Below are 22,058 nucleotides of genomic sequence, written 5' to 3'. Positions count from 1 at the left end.
TGCCCTTAAGGAAGTTTTCTAGAATTTTCTCAAAAATGCCAATAAGTTCTTTGCCCCAGCGAAGCTTTTCCTTCGCCTTAGTGAGACATTCCAAAGCATACATTGCTGTAGCAAACTTCTTTCCTTGCCACCGTGAATTAGCCAATAGATCAACAATGTACTTAGTTTGTCATAAGTGAAGGCCTTCAGCATTTCGATGAGCTTCTAAACCAAGAAAGTAGGTGACAGAGCCAAGAGTTTTTAGAGCAAATTCACTATTTAATTCTGTCACAAGTTGTAAAATAGTATATTTGTCTGATCCAGTAACAAGGATGTCATCAACATAGATGAGAATGTATAGAACCTAAGTTGCATTATGAAAAATAAACAGACTTGAATCTGATACAGAATTTTTTAATCACTAGGGCTTGCTTAAGCTTGTCAAACCAAGCCCTTGGAGCTTGTTTAAGACCATATAATGCCTTATTGAGTTTGCACACATGGGATGAAAGTTGAGGATGTTTAAAACCTTCAAGCTGGCGCATGTAAATAGTTTCATTTAGGGTGTTATTGAGAAAGGCATTATTAACATCAACTTGTTAGATGTCCCAGCCTTTTGAGACAGTAAGGGTAAATATAATTCTGATAGCGGTAGGTTTGATAACTAGACTAAATGTTTCAAAATAGTCCAAACCAGGGGGTTGTTGAAAACCCTTTGCAACCAACCTGGCTTTATACTTTTGTAATGACCCATCAACATGAAACTTTACTCTAAACACCCATTTATTTCCAACAATATTTATATCAGGTGTTTTTGGGACAAGGGTCCATGTCTCATTCTTTATTAAGGCTATAAACTCATCCTGCATAGCTGTTCTCCACTCAACACTAGCAAGGGCTTCACTTACTGAAGCAGGTCCAGGTTGGACAGTTAATGGCTTTGACATTACAAAAATTGTTCTAGACTGATCAGCAAGTTTGGCTCGAGTAAGCATAGATGTGTGTTGATAGATGATTCAGGTTTGGATGAATGTGATGAAGGATGAGAAGATGTAGCATAAAGCTTATATGAGGACAGATCAACTACAAGTGGACAAAAAGTAGTCTTTGGTGATGATAAAGAGGAAGTGGTGGCTACTTCTATCGATAATGTAGGCTGTAGAGACATAGCTAGACAAGAATTATCTGGTAAAACTGGTGATAAAGAAGAGGATGTTGGTGTTTGAATGACTAAATTTGACTTGGTAGTAAAAGGTGCAGTAGATACTAATTTAGAATCTGTTACTATAATTGGTGAGGAGGATTGAGGAGATGAAGGACTTGGTGATTGAGACAACAACACAGGCTAACATGAAGAAGAAGGGTTAGGACAATTAGAATGAATGGAGAGTGGAATTTGCTTACCAGTTGCTACCGAGGGACAAGTTGAAGACCAGGGCACTACTGGAGAAACATTGTTGGTTGAATCAGTTGCAATGGATACAGAGACAAAAGGAAAACTAAATGTAGTGGGAACAGATGATGATGAAACAGGTTTAGATTTTGAGGACTGAAAACCAATAGCAAAAGGAAAATGTGTTTCATTAAATTGAACACTAGGTGTGACAAAGAGTTTTCCTTAAGTAGTGATACATTTATATCCCTTATGAATGAGACTATAACCAATAAAGACACATTTAGAAGAGTGAAAGCTAAGTTTATTTTTGCTAAAATATCTCAAGTAAGGGAAACAAGCACAACCAAAAACCTTTAAGGACGAGTAAAGAGGTGGTCTACCAAATAAGACTTGATAAGCTGATATAAAATTCAAAACTAAGCTAGGCATCCTATTTATTAGAAAGACAGCAGTTTCAAATGCAAACCACCAAAAATGCAAAGGCATAGATGTTTGTGCAAGTAAGGTCAAACCAGTTTCAGCAATATGTCTATGTTTTCTCTCACTCCATCCATTTTGTTGATAGGCATATGCACAAGAATGTCTAAACTGAATTCCAGCATTAGTAAAATAAGAAACTAACCCCTTATATTCACCTCCTTGGTCAGATTGTAAACACTTGAGTTTGTAATTAAATTTTCTCTCAACCAAGTGATGAAATTTAATAAACACCGAATTGACCTCAGCTTTAGTTCTTAATGGAAATATCCAGGTGAATCTACTAAAGTCATCAATGAAATGAATATAATACTTAAATCCATCAAAAGATGATATTGGAACTGGCCCCCAAACATCACTACGTACAAGTTCAAGAGGTTGAGAAGCTCTAGAATGAGAAATAGGAAAACTGTTCCTATATAACTTTCTTAGTTCGCAGGCATCACAAAAAAAAAAAAAAAAAAAAAAAAAAAAAACAGACTGTGTATGATTAGGATGAAGATGAGACAAAATTTTAGTAAGGACATCAGAATGGGGGTGTCCTAACCTATTATGCCGAAGGAATTTATTAGCATTAGTATGACTAACGTGAAATGCTGATGATGTAGTAGTTAACATGGAGTGTTTATGATCAGCATTTGCAGTGTTCAAAACATTTTTCAGAGTTGGGAATAATGTCTGTACTTAAATTAGCACTAATCAGAGAAGTGGCAAGAGTACAATCAAAACTTAAATTCTCAGATTGTTTAAAATGTCCAATATCAATATTTTCAGAATGCAATAAAGTGGAAAAATTTACAATTTTATTATTATCAGTATTTGCAGAATTTAATAGAATGACAGAATTATGTCCACTATCTGTTCCTAAATGATCATTCATCAAAGAAGACGCGGAAGTATAACCAGAATTTGAAGTTCCATTCACTGAGCAACAATTTATATTAACAAAGCAAGTATTACAATTATGATCGGTATGCATAGTACATTTATTGAGATTCAAAGCAGCATTGCTAGATATACATTTGTCAACAGAGGCATTTAGCTCATTCTGAGATGTTTTATTACTACCTAACGAATTATGACCAACTGAAGAAACAAAGGCTTTTGAGTTCAAACTGATGGGAATAGTCTTCATAGGAAAACTAGATGAAGTATTAACAGTCAGAGAAGGTGATGGCAGACTAGAAGGATTGTGCAACTGATACAAGCCAGCTTTAATTCCTCCCTGCAATAGCACTATTCTGGTATCCTTGTCCTTAACAAGACATTAATCAGAGTTAAATTCCACAACTACATTATTATCTTGTGTAAATTTTGAAATACTTAGAAGATTCTTAATTATTTTTGGCACACACAAAACATTTTTCAAGTATAAACACTTAGACTGTAAAGAACTGGGTAACAAGGTAAAGCCAATATGTGAAATGTTGAGAGACTCACCATTGTCTACTTGTTGTTGATTGACCCCCTCATAATTCTTGTTGGTTGCTAGTTGGTTAGGATCAGAAGTAACATGGTCAGTAGCACATCAATCCATGTACCAGGCTAGATCAAGTGTGTTGGCAGCAGGGACAGTTATAGGTATTATGGTATTAGGAGGGTGACATGGATTCTGATGAGTTGCAAAATAGTTCTGGTGTGGTGATTGAGTAGAAGGGATAGTCACAGGTGCCTTGGAGTGTAGATGGTGTAAAGGAATTTGATGAGACACAAAGCAAGCTTGGTTGGGTGACTGCATCTGTTGACTGGGAATTGGAAAACTATGTTGCTGTGAGCCTTGCTGTTGAGTAGAGAAAGAAGCATTAGTGCCTTCTTGTTGCAAATTGGTTCCAAAAGAAGAAATGCCAGGATAAAATGCTTGTGAAGGGCCACCAGCAGAACTAGAGTTTGGCTGAGAACTAAAACCAAACTGAGGTGATGAAATCACAAACTGAGCAGAATTCACACCATACTGAGACAGAGAACTAGCATTGAACTGTGGAAGAGCTCCATTATAGGTCGAGTTGTACCTATGGTAGCACTGAATTACTGTATTACCAATTTTACTATAGACTTGGCAGATTGGTTTACCTCAACCATTAACTCGGCCTCTTCCTCTTCCAAAGGTGTTGTAACCAGGTGCTCTAAAGGATGGAAAAGGAGCACTAAAAGATCCACCAAACTAATTATGATGTCCAATAGAGAAATATGGATCACCATGAATAAAAGGTGCATAAGCCTGATAAATTGGTGCAAGAGGTAGGTTATGACCCAAAGTCATCATATTGTTGAGTGCATTTGGAGTTCCAGTTACATCACCACTTGCATTGGTAGATCCTTTCACAACAGCAGAGTGTACAGATTTGCCACTAGAATTATTGAGAGAAACTAAATTGACTAAGCTATTAGAAAAATCACCAGCATTAAACTTTTCAAGTCTCATCTCATACTTTTGAAGCAGGAATTAAGCTTCCTGTAATGTCACTGAATCAAACTTAGATTCGATTCGAGATTTCAAATTGACCACAGCAGCATCAAACTCTGGCCCTAGTCCATCCAATACATACTAAAGAAGATCTTCATTAGTTATCACCTGACTACTAGCAGACAAACTCTGTGCAATCCCTTTCTTTTTCTTAATGAATTCATTCACACTCATACTTCCTTTTTGAGTGTTTTGAAGTAAATTCTTCAAGTGAAGCACTCTTGCTTTGGAATCGGTAAGAAATTCATTTTCAAGGCTATACCAAATTTCAGAGGCAAACTGACATTTGGATATATAACTGAACATACATTCCGAAATAGAGGCTAGGAGCCAAGTTACAATAAGCTTATCAGTCTTTTTCCAAGCTATATAAGCTGGATTGATCTTTCCTTTAGTTAGGTTTTCTTTAAACTTTCTTTCAATTGATTCAGTAGAACAATCAATTTTTGAAGCAATCAAGGGTTCAGGACAAGGAACAAAACCTGTCAAATGTTCCTCCAATTCATGCGCTCCTACAGCTGATAAGACTTGCAACCTCCAAAAGCGGTAATTGTCTTTGTAATTATCCCTTGTAAGCTTCGGACTCACTACTTGTAGGCTAGATGAGAAGATTGAAGGTTGAGAAGAGCTGAACAGTGAAGACTGAGTTGAACTGAGGACTATCTTCTCCATGTTATTGTCAGACTAAAAACGAGAAACCTTAGCCATGGACGCTAGTTAAAGGCTCTGATACCATGTGAGATTTGGAATACCATTTGAGATTTGGAATAAAATTGAGAGAAAATTGTAAGCTGAAATTCGTAGATCTGTATTTCTTTTTTTTTTGTAAAGTACAAACTGCAGTTAACCTCTCTTTTATATGAAATGAGAAAGATGACAATGGTAAACACAAAAACAACACCGCATGGGTTTAATAGACAAATTACAGTCTTGACCTTTTGACCTTTTTTTCTTTCTTTGGTCAACAATTACAAGATAGTTAGAAAGTATTAGTTAGCTTTCTTATCAAAAAACCAAGATTCATTAATAGTAAAATCATATTCTTTTTTTATTTAATCTTTTTTATTCGTTAGTAGTGATTGCCTCGTACTCATGGTAAGACACGATGTGTATAAATTAGAGAGGGGCAATGGGAGTGCAACTACAACCTCATACAAGTCATTCCATCCAACACTTGACCTTAAAACCTTCCTAAATCAAAATGGCTCTTTATTGTCAGCTTACTTCACAGCCTTCATTAACTTTTAAAAGATTGCCACCTTTAAAAAGCTCCTTAGTTGGATCATCCAGCAACATCGTTGCTCGAGCTAGCAGGTCAAAACTCAAATGTATAGCTGCAACCAAAAGGTCTGATGAAACCACTTAGATGATCAGCCAATTAGCCACCTTCCATTTGGTCCTATGATTATGTTCAATCACTTACCAGTAACTATGTGGTATATTTCTGTTGTCAATTAACTTTTATTGCTTATACTTATAGAAGCATATTGTTCGCATGAGTATTTATAAGTTATTAAAATTAATTAGTTCTGAAATATGCAGGGAGAACTGTTTACCAAACGGGTTGAAAAGCTTAAGGAAGAAGTTAGGCTAATGCTTAATTCGGTGGATCCTTTAAATCAACTAGAGCTGATCGATGACCTGGAAAGACTTGGAGTATCTTATCACTTTCAGGGTGAAATAAAGAAAATCCTAAATAAGATACACAACAATAATTCCAGCAATTATAAGCAAAGAAAAGAAAGTTTACATGCAGTAACTCTTGAATTCAGACTTTTAAGACAATATGGTTATGATATACCTACAGGCACATAATATATATCTATAACATACACAAAAATTTGCGATTTGTATTCATTTATGCACAATTTTTCTACTAAATTATATAAAATATATTGGATACATGAAATTCTTTTACGGTGCAACATGATGGAAAAAGTAATTCATTTCACTTTCATTCTTTCATCCTTTTTCCATAAATTTTCAACAATTTCAGGGATGAGAAAGGAAACTTTAGGCCATGCCTCAAAGATGATTGCAGAGGAATTTTGTCTATGTATGAAGCCGCATTTTTTTTTTGAAAGAAGGAGAGAATGCCATCTTTGATGATGTTAGAAATTTCACAACCTCCTACCTCAAGGAATATGTGAAAGAAAACAAAGATCAATATCTTTCCACTGTAGTGAGCCATGAGTTGGAACTTCCACGGTATTGGAGGTTGCCAAGATTGGAGGCAAGGTGGTTCATTGATGTATATGAGACAAGACCTGACATGAACAGTATCGTGCTTGAGCTTGCTAAACTTGATTTTAACACGGTGCAAGCAACGCACCAAGAGGATATGAAGTCTGCATCAAGGTAAGAGGCTAGCTATACCCAATTAAGAGCGAGTAAAGTTGTTGATTTAATATCTAAACATGAAACTACAACATAAATATAAAAGCAATTTATAAACTAAAAATCATTGGAACTTCTTATACATCTTCTACACATGATGATGTTCTTTTTCATATAAAGGAAGTGGAAGAAGATGGGTCTTGGAGATCAACTTAGCAGTTTTGCACGGGATAGCTGGATGATGAGTTTCTTTTGGGCTATGGGGATGACTTCCGAACCGCAGTATGGATATTGTAGGAGTATGGCTGGAATCGTCAATGCTTTGATTACGACTATGGATGATGAGTATGATGTTTATGGCACTTTAGACGAACTTGAAATCTTAACCAAAGCCGTTGACAGGTTTGTGGCAGGCCATGCAAGTTTCGATCGATACACACAGTTATTTAATTCCGTACATAGCTATTCCCAACATGAAATTGTTATACATAATTTGTATTGTTTTTTAAATGGGATGTCAACAAAATTGACCAACTTCCACACTATATGAAGATATTTTTTCTCGCTCTCTACAATTTCGTCAACGAATTGGATTTTGATACTATCAATTATCTAAAGAAATCGGTAATTAATTCAATCTATTTCTATAGAATATATTATGAACGTGATTTTTTAATGTTGTAGATTTATGTTCGATTCATTATAATTGATATTATTATAAATTGTTTCAGTGGGCAGATTTATGCAAAAACTATTTATTGGAGGCAAAGTGGTATAAGGATGGTTACACCCCAGCCCTCAAAGAATACATGGACGATGCATGGATTTCTATAAGAGCACCTGTGATGCTAATTCATGCATATTTTTTAAGTACAAATCCATTACCAAAGTAGCCCATGAAATACTTGGAAGAATATAGTGATATAATTAAGTGGTCATCAATCATTGTATGACTTGCAAACGACATGGGAACGTCATTTGTAAGCTTTATATTTATACTTTTCATTTTTAAAATATGATACTTTTTTGACATGAGCTCACATATTAACCTATTTATTATTAAGAGTTATTTGTTTATTATATATCTTTTTTGTAACTGTCAATCATAAATTTGTCCTCTTAAGTAAAAAAGCTTAGATTCAAAGAGGAGTTAGAAAACTCTAATTGATTATAAAATATTTTCACTGCTTCTTGATTATTTGATAAAATATTTGCTACTATGTTTTTTTTTTTTTTTTTTTTTTTCCAAATTTAGTACTAAATAGCAAGAGGGGATACTCCTAAATCTATCAACTGTTACATGCATGAAACTGGAGTGTCTGAAGAAGAGGCTCATGAACACATACAAAAAATGATTGCTGCAACGTGGATGAAGATGAACAAAGATCGGCTTGGAAACCCTATTTTCCAGAAACTTTTGTTGCAGCTGCGATGAACCTAGGCAGGGTGGCTCAGTGTGTGTACCAATATGGAGATGGGCATGCTATTCAAGAGTTGTTTAAAGATCGCATAGTGTCATTATTTTGTTATCCCATTCCATTAATTAATGGAGATGGTTACAAGAAATGATGAAATTTGAGATAACTTTCTTTATCTTTTATTTTTAACGTAAGAGAATAAAAATATATTGCTTTCTTTTTCTCATATTCCTTATTTTTAACTATGTGAGGGCATGACATCGTAATAATTCTACCCATAAAATGACTATTACGACATTGTTGCAACCTAAAATATATGTTCTAACACTGTGGAGTTTCGAAAAAAGGCTCACATTCTGACGACAGAGCCAACATCGAAATAACCTATCTCACATTAGTTATAAATTCCTATAGTGTAAGCAGTACAATAAAATGTTAGACACAATGAAATTGAATCATATATATCCCCTTAATATATGTCCAAACTTAGGTAGCCCACTAAATATGTTATTGACATAAATCATATATATCCTCTTAAAATATGTCCAAAGTTCGGTAGCCCTCTAAATATTCTTAAGAAGAATGGGATATATCATACAATATTCTTAAGAAGAATTCAGATAACAAATTTGTTCCACAAAGCATCAAATAGAATCATATTAATCCCAAATTATTCTTCATCCTATACAATAATATAACTACAAAACCAAAAAAGGAAAAGAGAATCAACCTGCAATTTGGCAAAGTACAATTTTGCCAATGAAGTTGAACTGGGATTGATTTAAATCTTCTTTAGACTTTAATAGAGTGAAGAAGAAGATTGAAAATGGAATTTGAAGGGTGCAGATGCAAAGAGATTGAAGATGCGAATGCGATTCGAAGTTTTGAACTCTGCACAGCTAAGAAAGAAAATATCCCGATTGAAATGAAGAATGAAGATGCAAATTTGGGAAAGGGTTTTTTTTAGGGTTTAGATATGCAAATAATTAGTGACCTGGTTTGGGTCACAGACTGGTCGGACCAGTGGTTTGGGACTGTTTTGCTACTCCAACCACAGTCCAAAGCGATTTTTAATCTATTAATGAGTTTAACATTGAATCGAACCAGATTGTAGCCGGTTTCGAGTCGAGCCAACCAGTCTGGTCCTGGTTTCAAAATAGTGATATTATCAATGTGTGTTTTTTTTAAATGTACGTATTCTAGTGTGATGCAATATCCACATGGTTTATTGTAAAATAAAGATACAATGCACATAAAATGTTTGATGCATATGCAAATGATCATGTTTGTATTCTTTTTGAAAATTCTTTTCTAATTCTTTTCTTTTGTTTCTGAAATTCTTTCTGTTTTCTGTTTCTTATTCTATTTTTCTTTCTTTCTGAAACTCTTTCTATTTTCTGTTCTGGTTTACAGATCGGACTAGGCTGAGGCATGGATTTGGAACCCTGGCCGTGTGAGCGTATTCTGAAATTCTTTCTGGATACAGTCCTAATCCACATGCATTTCTAGTGGACTGTACAATTTTGTTTTATATTCTGAGGACGCTCACTGATGGCGACGTGCATGTGGGAAACTTCTACATCTCTGTCGCCACTAGCTAACACATCGAATGCTCACAGGTTCCCCATCGCAACAGCCCTCTGAAAACATGCTTTGTAAATCTGCAAAATAACTAGGTAGACATTTCCAATAATTATAAAATTTCTGAAATATATGCTATGCTATACTATGCTATGTCATGCATTTATATGTTGTCTATGCATGATCCCAAACTATGTGTCTGACTCTGGCATGTACTCTATTAATTCCAAGGCTTTTATTTCTATACTTTTATGGAAAGCCCAAAGTTCTATTCTAATGATACATTTAACTTAAACATTTTCTATTTTATTCTTTATTTCTGAATTCTATGCATCATGTGTATGTACGCGATTCTATGATTTCTACACAATTCTGTAATTCTTCAATTCTAATAGAACTTTGGGCTTTCCAGAAAAGTATAGAAATAAAAGCCTTAGAATTAATATAGTACATGCCAGAGTCAGACACGTATTTTGGGATCATGCATAGACAGCATATAAATGCATGACATAGCATAGCATAGCATATATTTTAGAAATTTTATAATTATTGAAAATGTCTAGCTAGTTATTTTGCAGATTTACATAGCATGTTTTTAAAGGGTTGTTGCGATGGGGAACCTGTGAGCATTCACTAGTTAGCTAGTGGCAACAAAGATGTAGAAGTTTCCCACATGCACGCCGCCATCAATGGGGGCCTTAGAATAGAAAATAGAATTGTACAGTCCGCTAGAAGTGCATGTGGATGAGGACTGTACCTAGAAAGAATTTCAGAATACACTCACACGGCTAGGGTTCCAAATCCATGCCTTAGCCTAGTCCGATCGGGCAAACCAGAACAGACAATAGAAAGAGTTTTATAAAGAAAGAAAAATAGAATAAAAAATAGAAAACAGAAAGAAAAGAAAAAAATTGGAAAAGAATTTTTAGAAAGAATACAAACATGATCATTTGCATATGCATCAGACATTTTATCTGCATTGCATCTTATGCATTTATGCATATATTAAATAGTTTATTTATTATTGCGGGTCTAACTAGCCAAGAAAAGAAAATAGAAGTCCATGAGAATAGAGAAGAAAAGAAAATAGAAACCCATGAGAATAGAGAAGAAAAGAAAATAGAAACTCATGAGAATAGAGAAGAAAATAAAATAGAAGCCCATGACATTAGAGAAGAAAAGAAAATAGAAGTCCATGAGAATAGAGAAGAAAAGAAAATAGAAACCCATGAGAATAGAGAAGAAAAGAAAATAGAAGCCCACAAGAATAGAAAAGAAATTAGAGATATACAAGAAAAGAACAGAAATTAGATACATGCTAGAAAAGAACAGAATTTAGAAACATGACAATAGCAAGAAAACTTAGTGATTTGTTGAGTAGAGAGAGAAACAGAAAGTTATAATCTAGCAAAGAAGAGAAATAAAAGGATAAAGAATATATAGCAAAGCCCTAGAAGGATTTAGACAGATTTAAGAAAAATAGAAGACTGCTAAGTAGTACGCCTGAGAATAAAGAGAGAAGGCAAGCATAAATTTAGAAGCAGTACCACAAAAACGGGACAATGGAATAAAAGCATAATTAGATTTGGTTTACTTATTAAGCATTATAGCTTACCCCGTTGCTTTCCTTATTTTTGCAGGTATTGGATTGTAGTGGTCAGAAGACGTCATGCTGGCGAGAGGATTGCACACACTATCCCAGTGAATAAATTTAATGTGGATTTATATATGTGAGAAATAATCTTTGTGTAATAGTATGTTATAACTGGATTAAGGATAAAAATTTTAGACGAACACCCTTTTTAAACTAGCAATTCCTTGGATTCTCTTTATAGGATACTTAGTGAATACTTGCCTAGTGAGACATTACATTTTTGGTATCAGAGCAAGATTTTGGAGACCTTAAGATGTTTTCTAAAAGAAAGTTAGATCAGAAGCTGGTTAAGAAAAGTGATAGTGTGCCTCTCAAGCCACAATGACGTGCTCCGTAAGCTGGCCGCTATAAGTAATTTTCTTTTTACTTGTGTGGGTTGATTGTTATTGATGATTAATAGTAATTGTGTTTTGATCTGATAGTAAGAATCAGTAGAGAATATGGGTGAGATGCCTAATCCCTCTAGGGTTGTACACATGAGTTTAGACGAAGTAGGGTTACAGTCTCATATATTTAGTAGCGGGAGAGTAAGCCTCTAAGTTAGCAAGATCAGTTTTGAATCCAATGACTGTAAACCCATTGGGAAGTTAACCCTATAAAGAAAAAACTTGAAGGTAAGTGGGCGCAAGGCCTGCATAGTGGTTCAGAGAGAATGGTAGCCTATTAGAGATGTGGTATGGTAAAAGACTCACACTTGAGAAAGGCACCATGCCAGCCACTAACATTAGTTACAAATCCATGGGGTTCTAGAGAGCCATGGTTAGTTAACCGATCCAGATAGAGTTGTAAAACGACGAGACGTAAGTATGAATCTAGTTATATTAAGTATCCCCGATTAAGAGGATTATTTTAAGTATAAATTTCCTAGGGAGACATAAAGTAGAGAATGAGTACCGTTAGAGAAGAGTGAGATTCAATTTAGATGACTGTGATAAGTTTAGTTTTAGAAAGGGCTATCAGTTAGTGTGATGATCAGTAATATAAGGGCCAGGAAGCAATTGAGAAAAAGATGTATGAAGTATTTTTGCCTAGATGGTGCATAGCAAGGTGGTTCCCAATCTAGAGATCAAATATGTGTTAGTAGTCCAGGAGTTTTCAGAATGTTCCCGGATAGAGGTGGAAAAATAACCCGCCTGGCCTGACCCGACCCGCCAACAACCAAGCCCGCCTCTTGGCCAAAAAGGCTGGCCCAGCCTGACCTGCCAACCCTAACCTGGCAAGTTTTGGTGTAGGCCGAGCCAGGCTAGCCCATAATTTTTTTAATTTTTTAATTTTTTTTCTTTTGTGTAATTGTTTTTAGTTAACTTTTCAAATATCAATTATTCAACTGAATTAAATTTTTTTTTGTTAACATTTCAAATATTAATTCAATTTTAATACAATGAAATTGTAATATAAGAATTAGATTTATTCATTTATCAAAAAATAAAATAAGAAATAAGAAATTACAATAATTATTGCCTTATTAAAAACCTTACCAAGAAAAACCCAATTGGGACAAAAACTTGGCAAGGAAAAAAGAGTGCAATAATTGAAAATTAATTTACAAGTTACAATTTACAAAATAACTAATTTGGGGGTTGACTAGGACCTCCCTCATCCGTATCATCTATATTACAAAATTGAAATGATTCTATTAAAGTATCGTCTATAACCTCTTTTTGATCTTTATTTCTTGACTATTCCCAATCTCGAAGACATGTGAGGACTTCAATCATTTTTTGTGAAAGTTTAGTCCTCCTTTCATTTAAAGTTCTTCCACTTACAATAAATATTTGTTCGGATGAGACGATTGAGACAAGAATAGAGAAAACATCTAGGGCAAGTCTTGATAATATCAGAAAAATATATTTTCTGGTTTTTCAATATTCTAAGACATCAAAGTTAGCTCTTTGTTGTGGATCTACTAGTAACACTTCAAGAGTTCCCAAATATCAGTGAAGTTCATTACTCTGTAGCTGTATAGAGGACAATACATTTGTTGTTGGTGCTTCTGAAGAGGAGGCTTTGCTTCAGGTTTCGGTCCTTTTCGGCCTATTAAGTGCACTCCAGGAGTCAAAGTCTTCATTTGTTTCTTCTGATACTACTTCCTCGAATATTTCGCCTCTTTGCTGGTTCTCATACCTATTTTCATGTTGCAAATATACCTCTGCAAGACACTCTCTTACCTCTCCTAGTTGATTGGCATATGCTTCATCTTGTAAATTTTTAGTTAATGTGTCTAAACCATTTTCTAAACGTGCTAATTTAATTCTAGGATCCAATATAGCAGCTAAACAATAAAGAAAATGAATGGGTTTCCAATATTTTTTAAATTTTAATTCCATTGTCTGTATTGGTCCCACTAAAATTTCATTGTTTCTGTTTCTTTCTAAATAAATCTAAAATTTCTATAATTGTATGTATTATCAACGGACTAATAGAATAATACACACCAGAAAGTTGTAAAGTGGATTGGTAAAAAATTTTAAGAAAATAATGAATTTTTTTAGCTATATGCCAATCATTTTCTACCAAATAACGAGGACCTCTATTATTGCTACGAAATAACTAATTGAATTTGCATAAGGTAAACATGAATCAAGTATTAAATAAGTACTATTCCATCTAACAGGCATGTCTAATGCAAAAGTTCTAGGAGACATATATGATTTTATACAAGCATCTTGAAATTCAGCATTTCTTCTATTACTACTAGTAATCCAAGCTGAAGAATCCCTAATTCTATCAATATTATTTCTAATTTTTTTCATACCACTTTTCACAATTAAATTAATAATGTGACATGCACTACATTGGTGAAAAACCTTCAAGTTGTCATAAAAAGGAAAATTAATTTTAAAAAAATCTATAGCTCTACTATTAGCACTTGCATTATCTAAAGTTAAACTTATCACTTTATGAACAACATCATAATCTTCTAAAACTTCAACAATTTTATTATAAATTTGTTGACCACTATAATCCACATCCATTAATCTAAATCCCAATAAAGATTTATTTAATTAACATTCGTTATCAAAATAATGACTAATCACACAAATATAATCTTGTTTAGCTCTACCACTCCAAATACCGACGGTTTGAGCCACAGTAACATGACAACTATGCATTTTACTTTTTAATTCTAATTTCATTTTCCCAAACAATTTTATTAAATCATTTTTAGTTGCAGTTTTAGAATAACTTTTAAATCCTAAAAAAAAATAATTTTTTAATAAATCTTTCAAAATATTTATTTTCAACTATATTAATAGGTTGATCAGTTGCAGCAATATATAAAGCTAATTGTTCCCTATATACATCAGAATTATAACGTCAAGTAGTACCCATATTAGTTATTTGAGTTTGATTGGTTTTTGTATTTCTATGTTGAGTAATATGTTTATTAGCATGCATTTTCAAAGTACTAGTACCATTACCTGCATCAGCTTTATAAATATTTCCACAATACTTGCATCTTGCTTTCTTCACTTGAACTCCATTTTCTGTCTTATAAAACTTATCGAAATGCACCCAAACGTCTGATGTGTGCCTATCGTAGGTTTCGACAACAGTTGATGAACCCGCTTTTGCTTGAGATGAAGTTGGACGAGGACGACTTCTAGAACCACCAGGAGTTGTAGCAGCATGGGGAGGAAGGGGGACAATATTATGAGGTGTATCGGATTATGAGAATGGGCAAGCGGGACTATTTGAATCTACTACATTTATGTTAGTAAATTCAGGGGGACTATAATAGTTTCCTTCATCATCGAAATTGATGGGATGGAAATACCTATCCATTGTAGTTAAAAAAAAAATGAATACAGAAGAAATAAAAAATTAAAGAAGGAAAATTGGAATTTGGAAATATGAATTGAAAATTGCAAAAGCCAATAAAAATTAAAATGAGAGCAAGTTGACAACAAAGAGAATAATTGAGAGATTTTAATAGAGATTAGAGAAAATGAGAGAATGAGAGAATTTGGTATGTGAGAAAATATGAGAGTTTGGCCCTATTTGAGAGTTTAGGGCCAATTTATAGAAAAAAAAAGGAAAAAAAATGACGAAAAAAGACCCCTCCAACTGCTATATTTCAAGGGTAAAATGGGTATTTGTATAAAAAAAAAAATTCGTCCAACCGACGGGTTTGCCGTTGGGCTTGCAATGGCTAACCTGGCAGGTTGAAAACTCCCAACCTGGCGAGTTGGAGGTTTTTTTTTTTAAATATATATATATAACTAGCCGAGTTGTCGGGTTGACATATGAAAACCTGGCCCACCCGAAGGGGTATATACGAGTTGGGGTGAACCCGGCCTGCCTTTTAGGCGGTCTAGGTTGAACCCGGTTTGATGTGGGTCGAGTTAGGGTTGACCCGCCTAACCCGGCCCATTCTCTCCACCTCTATTCCCTGATAAGTTATCGAATTTGATTCCCAGAGAGAGAGATGGAGTTTAACAGTAAATTGGCACTAAGGATAGCATCAATTTCTAAGGCTCCGTACTAAGTGGCCCAAGTAGAACTCTAGAAATTAAAGGAGTATTTCTAATAATCTTCTAAGCAAGGGCTCCCTCTAACCCAGTCAATCTCCCTAGGGTACACCAATCTTATTTAGTGGAAATAAATAAATAATAATGGATCACTCCAGATATGTATAGACTCCCCAAAAGCAGAATAAGATGATGAGGAAATAATCAAATTTTCATAGCTTCATATGGATAAATAGAATTGGTGCCAAAATTTAGAAGAATAATTAGTTGACAAGTGATGACACAAGATAATAAGTTGGGAGTGCAGAAGAGATATATTACTCTATGAGTGACCAATATATATACACACACCAAACAACAACCAGTATCATAAATCTAGTGGTTTTTACATTTGCGAAACAGTAGAGGGAGTAAACTGATATTTTTAAAAATGCATAATTGCGTCTGAGAGGCAAATGACATACGTTTCCAAGCCAAACGACATGTCGTCTCTTCGGATAACTAATGTCATCTTGACAATATTAGTTGACCCCCTATGTATTGGGAAATATCTTAAAAACCTTATTTATGATTCTCTCGTAGACCTAAATGATATTTACCATTAACTACAACTGATATCTAATTTTAGATCATACTAATTTATGATAAGATTTTAACAAACAATTAATCCTTAAAATTGAAATAGCAACTCAATATTGTGATCAAATTTGATACAAAACCATTTTGCAGACTATCCTAATAATTTGTCACATTATCTACAGTAATTTCATTTACCTCTAATTTTAAATCATCCAATCATATAATAACATATTAATGTGTACAAATTATAGTATTTTTATAGTTTAATCATATTACAACATATTAATTTATACAAATCATAACATTTAATAGTTTTAGAAAATCATTAAAACTTTTAAAATTGAAGCATAGAAGAAATGAATGAAATTAATACTATATAAAACTATGTATGTCATGGAACACATTAATACTCTGAGACAAACTACCTTTGGGTGATTGAGTAGTTCAATAGGGACTCTTGGATGTATTACTCAAGAGATCATGAGTTCGAGTCTTTTTTTGGTTACTAATAGGGGTAACTACTGGAAATCTTATCTGATCATAGTTTCAAAGTCCCTAAAAATTAATTGAAGTACGTATAAGCTAATCCGTACACCTCCTATCATAAAAATAATAATAATAATAATTAAAACAAAAAGATATTTCAAGACATGCCGCCATATGACACATAACCAAGATTGATGGCCGAATTTAATTGGCTAAATTGGGAGGCATACAACTACTATTGATAGTGGGGGTTCTTCGTAATTGTACATAATATTTAACTTCTAAAACTTCACATTTTCAACCTATTTCAATTTCTCTTTTATATATAACTTCTGGAAGACTGGAACGGGAAGTAGTGTAATGTAATATATAAATACAACTAGGGTATTTCTGTAAGTTACTTATTATGGAAGAAGTACCAAAAGGAATCTGCTTCTCTTGCGTCTCTCTCTTCAGTCTTAACAATCTCGTAATTTATCCTCTTCAGTTCCATAGTCAATGGCTTCACATGACCATAATCATCATGATCATCACCATCACGATCATACCCATCAGTAATCTTTATAAAATTTGATTATTTCTTTTATTGGTTGAGTATTATTTCTGTACTATGATGAACTTACTAACTGTTTTCATGAATCGAACATTTTGAAGTGATGGAGATTCAGCTACGAAATCATGGGTAGGTCCAGATGGGAGAGTGTACCATAGCCACGATGGACTCGCACCACACTCACATGAACCCATTTACTCTCCTGGTTTCTTCAGTAGAAGAGCTTCTCCTCTTCTATCCAGAGACTTCAATGAGAGAGCCTTCACTGTTGGTATTGGTGGTCCTGTTGGTACCGGGTATTTTCACCATTCTCTCTAAATTTTTATTTTAAGTTCTAAATGTAATTTGCTAGTTCATTTTTATTTTTATTGAACAAGGGTTACATTTTTGTCCTTAAATTTTATTTATAATTATATGAATGCATAGTGGTTTTGGCATCTGGAATTATCTGGTTTAGGACACATTTTAGTATGCTTTGATTTGGGATTTCTGTACTGTCCGAATGTGTCCCATTTTCATGTGTATTATAATTCTTGTTATTGGCTCATATAAACTAAATGAATTGGTGTTGATGGAGCATTTGGTTACTGCCTTACAGGAAAACAGCTTTAATGCTGGCTTTATGTAAATTCTTACGGGACAACTACAGCCTTGCAGCTGTAAGTATCATCGACAATGAATTCTTGTCATTCCTTATAATCTTGAGTTTTTACCTCAGCCATCTCTCTGAAAATTTCATGTTTCGAATCACTGCCATTTCAAAATTTTCAAATTTTGGTCTTTCTTGTGCATAACCAGGTCAAGTTAACTCTGTTTACTGAGCCATTTCAAAAATTTCAAATTTGGGTCTTTCTAGTGCATAACCAGGTCAACTCTATGTACTGTGCCATTAGGAGTGTTAAGAAAGTGTTTCATATGACACAGATTTATAGATGGTGATGGTATTTTATGTTTCATGCTTTTCAGTTATGCATTTATTTTTTCTCATAATAATTGGTTACTCATCCTATTAACCTGCTTTTTATTAGATTCAAAGTTTTAAAAAAAAAAAAAAAATTTGAGAAAGTGACGGCAATGTGGTCTATAGATAATGACTTTGCCTCAATTTCCTTTAATTTGCCTAAACTTGAATCACACAACTTTATTACTCACAAAGATGTTTGTCCATAAAGGGGCGTTAGGAACCTCTAGCTTGTATTAAGTTGTATATCTAGTATGTTTCTATTTTTCAAATCTTGGTTTAATTAAAAGTACTCTCAATGGAAATTTCTGGCAGTGTGCCTGGATCCATAGTGGGAAAGTAAGCTCCATTTTCAACTCATAATGAATCCCCATCTACTGTCTTGGACTTAGCCTTAAATGACACAGACCAGCTTGCACTTAACTTCATTTCCTTGCACTTGAGAGGTGGATGAACTAGCGAATAATTCATGGTTCTGTATTCTCAAATTGAATGTCTCAGTAGCCAACAACCATTTCTTTCAGTCTTTGACTACACTCTCCTAAGAATTACCTTTACAATGGGTTAATTATCTTGTCTAATTATATGCTCTTTTTATTTCTTATTATTTAATGATTATCTAAGTAGAATGATGGATTAAGAGGAATATAATCACTTCAGGTGACAAATGATATATTCACAAAAGAGGATGGTGAGTTCCTGATGAAGAATGGTGCTCTTCCCGAGGAAAGGATACGTGCTGTGGAAACGGGAGGCTGTCCACACGCTGCAATTCGTGAAGATATCAGCATAAACCTTGGCCCGCTTGAGGAACTTTCTAACTTGTTCAAAGCAGACATACTTCTTTGTGAATCCGGGGGAGGTGATTTAGTACAGAATGCATTTTCTCAATATGAATTTTCTCTTGAAGAGATCTTGCTAAAATCTAAATTAGACTGATAAAGTTGTTATCTTGATTTACCAATTGTAGAGGCCATCACAACAGAAATATACTGACTACACGTTGAAGAAGTTTGCTCTAGTAATAATGATATTGGGAAAATATGACAACTATTTTGGGAGCCTGTGGTTATCCAAATTCAGGCAATCTATTCTAACGAAAATTTCACTAGGGAAGAGAAGGCCCATGTTTGAAATTCAGAGCTAATGTGTAGTACTCATTGTATCTGTTAACAGTTAAAGTCTTATAATAAGTTGTGCATAATTTGTGATGCACAACTGCTGTCTCTACTGGAAGTGGATTACAACTAGAGAAGATTCAACTTTTATAAAGTTTTATGTCTGCAGATAATTTAGCTGCCAACTTTAGCAGGGAGCTGGCTGACTATATCATTTATATAATCGATGTATCTGGTGGTGATAAAATTCCTCGGAAAGGTGGCCCAGGCATCACCCAAGCTGATCTTTTAGTATGTAGCTTAATATTTGTAATTGCTTAGTATTTTAGTTGATGTTGTTTTGTCTGGAAGTTAATGTGAATGATTTGTTGCATTTGGTTGTAGGTGATAAACAAGACTGACCTGGCACCAGCAGTCGGAGCTGACTTAGCAGTAATGGAGCGTGACGCACTCAAGATGCGTGATGGAGGGCCTTTTGTCTTTGCGCAGGTTAGTTGAGGCAGTATTTGCATTTGCTTGATTTAAGCATGAAAGAACCTGGTGTTTTCTGACCTGTGGAAGTAACTCAATTACAAAAAATGAAGAAGTTATTTTTAATCTGTTTACTTGAACATACAAATTTTTAATCTCTTTTTTCCTGCAGAAAAGATTTTAACAATCTGTTTGCTACAAATGCTTTATGTAAATGTTTTCATTACCCTATGGTATTTTTCATCTATCTATACGAACAGAAACCTGTTTATAAATTTCCCACAAAGTTCCTGCCTTACCCCATGACATGAAATTATTGTTGTTAAACATGAAAATTTTCTTTCTTTCGGGCTGTAACCTGCTATTGGGAATTTCAAACTATTTTGTCTCTGGATGATTTATGTGAATTTTTCGTATACAGGTCAAGCATGGGCTTGGTGTGGAGGAAATAGTGAACCACATTCTACAGGGTTGGGAAGCAGCAACTGGGAAGAAGCGGCGTTGATGTTTCCTCTGTAATATCATTTTGGTTTATACTTAAATCGTATTTCAGTGTAACCTCCTGGCATTGTTTCATCTTGCAATCTGTAAACCAGCATGTAGCAATAAATGTCGCATCTCATGGCTTTCTTTCTGAATATGCAGATATGAATCGTTTAATTAATGATTAATATCATCCCAGAACCCAATTGAATTTAGATTCTCTCTACATGCTTTGAAAATTAAATGATTTCAGTGCCTCAGGATCAGGTTTCTTGTGTTCAAATCCTATTTTCATTTACAAATTTTCAACTAGTCAGAGAGTTGATTGATCACTACAATTTTAATTTTCTCAGTCAGCCAATTTTAATTTGGTCATTGATCTGATAACAGATACTGACACATCTAGATAACATTTAATGTTAACATTATTTCTATGCTTTAGTTTGATAGGATAACAAATGATGAAATGATTTGATTGCACGGTAAATATAATGTCGACAGGTAGCGATTTTGTAGAATCTTTGTTTGTTGGGTAACCATGATGTTTTGTTAGAGGTCAATCTTGGTTGGTGTATGAAAGGCTAATTAGTTGGTTCTAAATTACGATTTCGATCACTGTCAACATAATGAAAAGTCTTTGGGTCACACACATTAAAGATAGTTTAAGATGAATGGGTAATTTCGTCTTTTAGATAAAATGGGTATTTTGATTATTTTGTTATGCAATTGAATTTGTTGGAGTTGTTGCCCGTATTCAATGTTTATCCCTTACCATATAAAGAAAAGGAAAAGGAAAAATAAATGAGTTTATTATTTTTCATTAACCTTGGCCGCCCAAAGCAAATTGAGAGAATTTGTCTTTCAATTATTCATTCAACCTTTGGCTTTGAGTAATCAATCAGTCTAGCAATCTCTTTGATTGTGGATTGTTGTTCCTCCCTTTGTGCAGACTTCATTGGTTCGATTCTTTTTTTTGAATCGGACTGCAAAGAAATTGTGTTTTGATGAACAGTACAGTAAATAGTGATAGTAAACAGTGATGCAAACAGTGCCAGCAAATGGTGATGGTGAACAGTATCAAAAATTAAACGTAAAGGAACCTCCAAATGTTGGTATATAATTAATCCTTGAATGGGTTTAACGCATGTAAATAAAATAATCAATTCCCAGATTCGTTGGTTTAACAGGTTTAATCGAAAAATTTTATTTTTCGACTGCTGCATTTTCTATCAATGAAATCCTAACAGTTATATCTAGAGGTTCTTTTTCTAGTACCATTAATTGACTTAAAATGCATAAATGATTTGTTTTTTATTCGAATACACCGATTTCCCGAGTTCTTGATTAATTTGACGTTTTGGTCCTTTAATTTGATATTTGCTGAGAGCCACCTTCCTTGGTTTTTGAATTAGAAAAAACTAATCTGCCTTTATGTTCCCTCATCCATCAATTCTCCAAATTTTCAATTCTCAAAATACTTGATATTGACAAATATCTAGAGAGACATTTAAGGAATTGGTCCGGATTCATTCTTTATTATTTATCATTAATCCCGCTTTGGACCGACAATGGATCGACGGAACAATATAAAACCGCCAGTCCGACCGGCCCGGGGCTTAAAATGGTTTG

The 22,058-nt window shown here is 34.1% G+C and overlaps 2 protein-coding genes and 1 pseudogene across 3 annotated transcripts in view; all 3 read left to right on the top strand.

The window, feature by feature from the left end:
• The first annotated feature begins 5,704 nt into the window (after positions 1 to 5,704).
• LOC116137959 (gamma-terpinene synthase, chloroplastic-like) overlaps positions 5,705 to 22,058 on the top strand; it is a 21,229-nt gene continuing 4,875 nt past the window's right edge. The window contains exon 1 of the mRNA XM_031423652.1: positions 5,705 to 5,752. The gene's annotated coding sequence lies outside the window, so the exon portion shown is untranslated. The remainder of the gene's footprint in view (positions 5,753 to 22,058) is intronic.
• LOC116137955 lies at positions 6,398 to 8,222 on the top strand (annotated as a pseudogene).
• The window catches only part of LOC116137960 (urease accessory protein G), a 19,413-nt gene continuing 14,696 nt past the window's right edge, over positions 17,342 to 22,058 (top strand). The window contains exons 1-7 of one of the 2 annotated variants that reach the window (XM_031423656.1): positions 17,342 to 17,397; positions 17,498 to 17,692; positions 17,995 to 18,055; positions 19,018 to 19,219; positions 19,645 to 19,766; positions 19,860 to 19,964; positions 20,368 to 20,475. In XM_031423656.1, the coding sequence (XP_031279516.1) occupies positions 17,342 to 17,397; positions 17,498 to 17,692; positions 17,995 to 18,055; positions 19,018 to 19,219; positions 19,645 to 19,766; positions 19,860 to 19,964; positions 20,368 to 20,451 (825 nt within the window). In that variant the 3' untranslated portion in view covers positions 20,452 to 20,475. Of the gene's footprint in view, positions 17,398 to 17,497; positions 17,693 to 17,994; positions 18,056 to 19,017; positions 19,220 to 19,644; positions 19,767 to 19,859; positions 19,965 to 20,367; positions 20,645 to 22,058 lie in introns of those variants that run through there. The other variant, XM_031423653.1, reaches the window with a different exon arrangement.

This window comes from Pistacia vera, unplaced genomic scaffold (genome assembly GCF_008641045.1).
Source record: "Pistacia vera cultivar Batoury unplaced genomic scaffold, PisVer_v2 Contig338, whole genome shotgun sequence".
Classification (NCBI taxonomy): Eukaryota; Viridiplantae; Streptophyta; class Magnoliopsida; order Sapindales; family Anacardiaceae; genus Pistacia; species Pistacia vera.
The sequence above is the reverse complement of the archived record's forward strand: the minus strand, read 5'-3'. Positions and strand labels throughout refer to the sequence as shown.